The 6,000-nt window shown below is 45.8% G+C and overlaps 1 protein-coding gene across 7 annotated transcripts in view; it reads left to right on the top strand.

Moving 5' to 3' along the window:
- Window positions 1-479: 479 nt before the first annotated feature.
- Window positions 480-6,000, top strand: part of SEPHS1 (selenophosphate synthetase 1) — a 32,226-nt gene continuing 26,705 nt past the window's right edge. The window contains exons 1-4 of one of the 7 annotated variants that reach the window (XM_075926027.1): window positions 773-1,470; window positions 1,855-1,979; window positions 3,037-3,100; window positions 3,666-3,932. In XM_075926027.1, the coding sequence (XP_075782142.1) occupies window positions 3,740-3,932 (193 nt within the window). In that variant the 5' untranslated portion in view covers window positions 773-1,470; window positions 1,855-1,979; window positions 3,037-3,100; window positions 3,666-3,739. Of the gene's footprint in view, window positions 617-772; window positions 1,471-1,854; window positions 2,052-3,036; window positions 3,101-3,665; window positions 3,933-6,000 lie in introns of those variants that run through there. The other 6 variants (XM_025181669.2, XM_014570479.3, XM_075926034.1 and 3 more) reach the window with 6 other exon arrangements.

Genomic DNA, 6,000 nt, shown 5'->3' with positions numbered 1-6,000 from the left:
CCCGGCGGTTAGAGGCCTCCCCAGTCCCGGAGTCTCTCCCGGCCCCGCTCCAGCGCAGCCCTCCGGGCGCCTCGGCTCTTTCCTCCCCTTAAAGGGAGGTAGCTGCAGTTAAAGGCCCGCGGCGCCCGTGCTGGGGGGCGGACGCAGAGCCCGGCAAGGAGTATTGGGGGGGGGGGTAACCTCCCCCCGGCTCGTGCCGCGCGGCGGAACTCGTGCGCGGCGGGGGGGGGGGGGAATTAGCCCCCCGAGTGGAGCCGCGCGGTGTCCGCTGGGGGTGGGGCGGCGCGTGGGGAGAGGGCTAACCGCCGGCCCGTGCGTGCGGAGTCCTGGGGGGGGGGGGGGGGGCGAAGGCCGGACCGGGCGGTTTTCTGGGGGGGGGGGTTAACACCCCGAGTCGTGCCGCGCGAAGTCGGCGAGGTGGAGGGGGGCGCGAAGCCGGGAGGGGGGCGCGAAGCCGGGCGGGGGGGGGGGGGGGTTCTCCTCCCCCCCCCCGCGCCCGGCGGCGGCATTTCCATTCAGGCGGCGCTGAGGGAGCCCGGCGCGCCCGGTGCATTGTGGGACTGGGCTGGGAGTCCCGTTCGCGGGAGGAGGCGGAGGGAGGGCGAGGAGCGAGCCGGTAAGAGGGAGACCTGGGGAGGGGGGGGGACAGGCGGGGAGATTTAAAGGGGAATCCGCCTCCGCCGTTAAACACCCGGCCCTGCGCCGGGCGGCGGCCTCCGCGCGCTGCAGCGGCCGGTCGGGGCGCACGGGGCACGCTTGGCCCCAGAGCCCGGCCGCGGGGGGGGCGGGGGAAGGGGATGCGAAGCGCCGCCGGGGCCGCTTTAAAAAACTCCCCGCGCCGAGGCCGGCAGGCGACGGGTTAAATTTTTCACCCGCCGACATTTTTGTTGCCGCTGGGGCCCCGCGCCGTAGAGTCCCCTGGCCGGGGAGCCTGGCGCGCGCCGCTCGCGGGGAACGTTCCACCCCCTCCCCGCCCTCCCCGGGGCGGCGGCGGCAATGGGGGGCGGCTGCAGCCCTTCGCCTCCACAGGCTGCCCCGGCACCTCTGCTTGCAGCGAAGGGTTAACTCTGCTCCTGCTGACATTTTACCTGTGCCCCCCCCCCCTTCCTCCGCGCTTTTCCTGCTCATAATTTCGTGTGGAAGGGAGATCGTCCGTGCCCCCCACCCCCGCTTCTGCACAGCTCCGTGGAGGAGCCTCCGGGGGTGGGGTGGGGTGTTGGAAGGGGATTGCTGTGTGCGCGGCTCTTTCCTGTGCACGGCCAGCCGGGCTCCCGCACGGCTGCACAAAGAGCAGCAGTAGAGGCCCTTGCTTGCCTTTAAAGGCAGCAGCTTGAAATTTAAGGTGTCCCAGAGCCATGTCTATCCGCAGCCCTCAGCGCTACACTCAATGGAGAAATGCTCGTTGCAGTTTTTCACCCTGTAGATATCCCTCACTTGTGTTGCTATTCCCTGTCCTTGGGTTTATTTTGGGTAGGTACCTGGTCCTGTTCCACAGTATTTTTTTTTTCTCCACCCCTCAACGTATGGTTTTGTTTATGCTTAGGGTGATACAGTGGCGAGGGTTAAACTTTTAATATTTGCGATTGTTTTAAAGTAACAGCATCTGGCGTATGGGGGGATTTGCTCTAATAGGGAGGGTTGTTTATTTTGCAAATACGTTTAATGCTAGAAATGCATGTTTGTGCAGGGTGCCAAAGTCGCATGAAATTGGATCTTGTAAGGTTGCTTCCATGACCCTGTAAGAAATTATTGCTTGCAGCACCTTCAGATCTTCATAAAAAAGCCTTTTATGTTCCTTTCCCTATTGAGTTTTTTGTCTAAATAACTTTGTCTAGCTCAAAATTTATTTTTCAGATGAGAATATATTTAAGTGAGTGTTGTGACTCAGACTATGCAAAAAGTTCTGCTTGTTGCCTTTGGCCTCTAAATCCTTTCCTAGAGAAGTGGATGGGGGGTGCTAAGAGTACACCAGTCTTTGGGTGAGTGAAGGGAAGTGTTGCCCAACTTGGAAAATGCTACTTTTTACAATTTTTCTGGAAATAAGTAGGCTGGTGAGTTCAAAAATCTCTTTTCATTAAAAGCCACTTTTCTCCTATTTCTCTTTACAGGTTGTTTTCTAGTTAGTATTATCTCAGATTACTAGTTTTTATTGCCTAGCATTGAAGACAGACATTTACAAACGAAATGCATTGCTCATCCAAGACACGTTCTTGTAATGAGCACTTGGATTACTGCCCAAACTTGGGCTTCTGAAGATTTGTTTTAAATAAGTGACACGCCTCCTAGGGAAGGAGGGAAAACACTGTAAAAGGGGAGTTCAGTTCCTGATCATAAGTTTTCAAAGACTTTACAACTAGAATTGCCGTTCTGTGCCACATTCAATAAAATAACATCCCTGAGAGTTTGTAGAACTTGTTAGGAGATTACGAAGTTTGATGATAAGCAATATTTTGGGGGACCCAGTTACAGAAGGCTATAGATGGGGAGGGGTTTTAATAGAACCAAATGTACTGATTAGTGGCCAGTAGTGGTGTTAAACTTCTCTGCTTAACTCAGTAACAACCAAATCAGCAGTCAGTCAGTGCTGCATGTTGAACCCTTTTGGTAGGTATGATGTTTGCTTTTTGAGACACTGCAGTATGTAGGTCACTTTAATTCCAGAAAAGCTTTTTTTCCCAGGAAGATAAATTGCACCATATCACTACCATGCCTGAGAAGTTAAATACTTCAGCTACGCCTCTGATTAGTTTTGGAGTGTGTTATATGTCTGACTCAGAGTGGAAAATGTTCTAAAATTAGATGTGCATTTTAAAGAATTTTATTAAATTTCATCAGTGTCTTTTCACATTAACTTTCTAATGGGCAGTTACTGTACTATGATTAAATATTTTCATTTCCAAAAAAAGTCCTGAAAGGCAAGAACTCTGTGTCTTTTGAATAACTTTAGTGTATGAACATCAAAATGTAAAGGTAATATGTTTTTAGAGGAAATATCCTGATTAAATATTTTCCTTTCTTATTACTTTATATCACCAGCACATATGTCCTCTGGGGAAAATAGACCACTGGTGTGAACAGGTGTATTTCTGTTTACACCAATGTGAGTAATGAGTTATGCTTTCTTACAATCAGAATTGAACTTGCCCCATTGTTTGAAAGATGTAATGAGTTTAGTGTAGCTTTGTGCCTTGAAATCTTGCAGGATCAGGGCCTGAAGCTCCCCTAAAAGGTTGTTCCTAGTAACTAAAAACTGTACTCTCCCCTCCCCCCCTGAAATGAGGTCTGTGTGTAGACTTGTGGTTGGGGTGGTTTTTTTTTTATTTTATTTTTTTTAAATGAAACATCGCTGTACCATAACTGTAGGGGAAAAGTCATATCACTCCTCTGACTGACCTGACAGCGTATAGTTACGTGTCAGAAGATGGAAGAGGGAACCATTCCCTTGTAGCCCAAACTCACCTTGTGGAATATGCCTGTCTCTTGTAACAGATAATCTCTGTTCAGTGCTTTGCTTTACTTATTTTTAAAACAGGGAAGAGAAGGGGGGAAAAAAAAGATTCTTCAAGCCTCTCCCCTCCCCCATTGATGTATGCATTTACAGTATATACACGAACCTGTTGTCTTGTAGGTTCTAAGAATTTTCTAATCCCAATTTTTCTAACTAGGTTGATCAGCAGAGAAATCAACATATACGTTTGCTCAAGGTGGGGGGGAAGCTAGCATTCTCTGTGAGAGAACCATGTCTGTTCGGGAGTCCTTTAACCCAGAAACTTATGAACTGGACAAGAGCTTCCGTCTGACTCGATTCACTGAACTTAAAGGCACAGGTTGTAAAGTGCCTCAAGATGTTTTACAGAAACTGCTTGAGTCCCTACAAGAAAACCATTTTCAAGAAGATGAACAGTTTCTCGGAGCAGTTATGCCTAGGCTGGGTGAGTATTTGTCCCTCTAGTAACAAGATCTATTTTTATGAAACCGGGAGAGAGCAGTATCATAAGTTAGCTGTTAGCCTATTAATTTATGTTTGTTAATTTATTTAAAATTAAGGTATTGTCCAATGCATACACTGTGTCCAGGAATGTAAAGGATAAACCTGCAGTTGTCACCTAATAGCACTGATTAATACAAAATTATTATGCTTGTACTGTAATTATAAATATCCTTTCTGCAAAGTATTTAACTAAAGGGAAAAAAGGAGCGCTATAATGAACCTAAAAGTAGAGAGAAAGTTCTTATGAGAAGAACAATAGTTTTTTCACGAATAGATTCTTGTACATGAATTATGTGGAAGTTCAGTAACCAAAATAGTAACAATTGATTTCTAAAAACAAATGTATCCATGTTAGCATTTCCTCAGTGAATGCAGAATAAGTAATGAATGCTGAAACAGTGCTATGACTACAGTTGTAGATTCTCCCCCCCCCCCCCAAAAAAAAATTGCAATTATTTTCTGACTTAAAGTGAAACTGAGAATTGACTGTAAATAATTATCCGGCTCCAAACCCAGTCTCTCTTCATTTCTAAATTGAATCCACCATTGTGAGCCAAAAGAGAGTGTGGTGTGTGGGTTTTTTTTTTTTTTCTTTCAGTCCCCTCATTGTGTCATGTTCTTTATAACTTCTGTTCTGCCTGTAGCAGTTTCATGGGAAAGGTCTTGTAGAGACAGCCTATCTGTCTGTTGCCAGATTTGCTTTCTCTTTGGCATTTATATAGTGATGCAAGGAGAACTGAAGAGTAACCTGCGGAAGCAACCCTTACAGGGAACAGGGTCAATATGGATATTTTGATACCAGCTACAGTTCCTAATACTGTATTGATATAAATACATTAGACAAGATAAAATATTTAATGATGATGGGTTTTTAATTCAGTTCATCTGTTTATTTAGCCATATGTATTTAATATCTTCTCCACAGTGCAAATTTTAGAAACTCCTACACTTCAGGCTTATCAACTTAGTTGTTTGGTTTTTTTGGAAAATATTTTACTATTATTTAATCTAGCATACAGTGAGCTCACGTTAAACAATTTTAATGTACCTAGAAAGCTCTTATTAGACTAACAGGTTACAACATGGTTTTACCGAAGAGGGCAGAATCAGTTGAAAGCCAATGTTCCCACTTACAAAGATTGCCCTTGTTTATCTCATATACAGGCAGTCCCCGGGTTACGTACAAGATAGGGACTGTAGGTTTGTTCTTAAGTTGAATTTGTATGTAAGTCGGAACTGGTACATATTGTAGGGGAAACTCTAGCCAAACATTTCTCCAGAGCTCAGTTTTATTCTCCCACACCTCACTTCCCTCGGTCCTTTATTCTCAAGCTGAGGTGTCTTCTGAGAAAAGCCGCTCCGCATTTCCCTAGTCTATGGAGGGGGGGGGGGGGGGGCGCTAGCTTCGCGTCTCCCTGGTCTGCTGGGGGGAAGCAGCTAGTGTGGGGTTGCCTCACCCCATTTGTAAGTAGGGATCCATGTAACCCGGGGACTGCCTATGAAAGAATTGTGTGTGAGGCTGAGTGGCAATGTAAGCTAAGAGAATACCATGATAAGGGACACTCTGATCTCATTTTGGCCCAAGATTTAATGTTTGTGTGGCACTTTAAATAATAGAAATATTTTCTTAAGTTTTAAAAAAAGTGTTCATTTAGTTGCATTTAAATCTGCAGTTTTTCAACTCAGTATGGGATCTAGAAAGCAAAACTGGCTCTAAGCAACAATAGAATTGCTAGCTTAGTTTTTATTCAGCCTTATGAGCAGCAATAAAGTTAAAAGCTGGAAGGAATTTTTCTCACCTGTTATTAATAGGCTTACTTATCTTTTACAGTGTGCTTTAAGATGAATATTGCTTTAACAAATGAATTTGGTAGTATGTCTTTTGATGTTTTGTGCATTTAAAGAAAGGGCCAGTGACTTTATCTGCACATATGGATGGTACTTCTGAGATGCTGTTAGGAAGGAAAATAGCAATAATAGGATTTATAGAATTGGGTCCTACTTCCACA

This window comes from Pelodiscus sinensis, chromosome 1, assembly GCF_049634645.1.
Source record: "Pelodiscus sinensis isolate JC-2024 chromosome 1, ASM4963464v1, whole genome shotgun sequence".
Classification (NCBI taxonomy): Eukaryota; Metazoa; Chordata; order Testudines; family Trionychidae; genus Pelodiscus; species Pelodiscus sinensis.
Note: the sequence above shows the minus strand (reverse complement) of the source record. Positions and strands in the feature narration are given on the sequence as shown.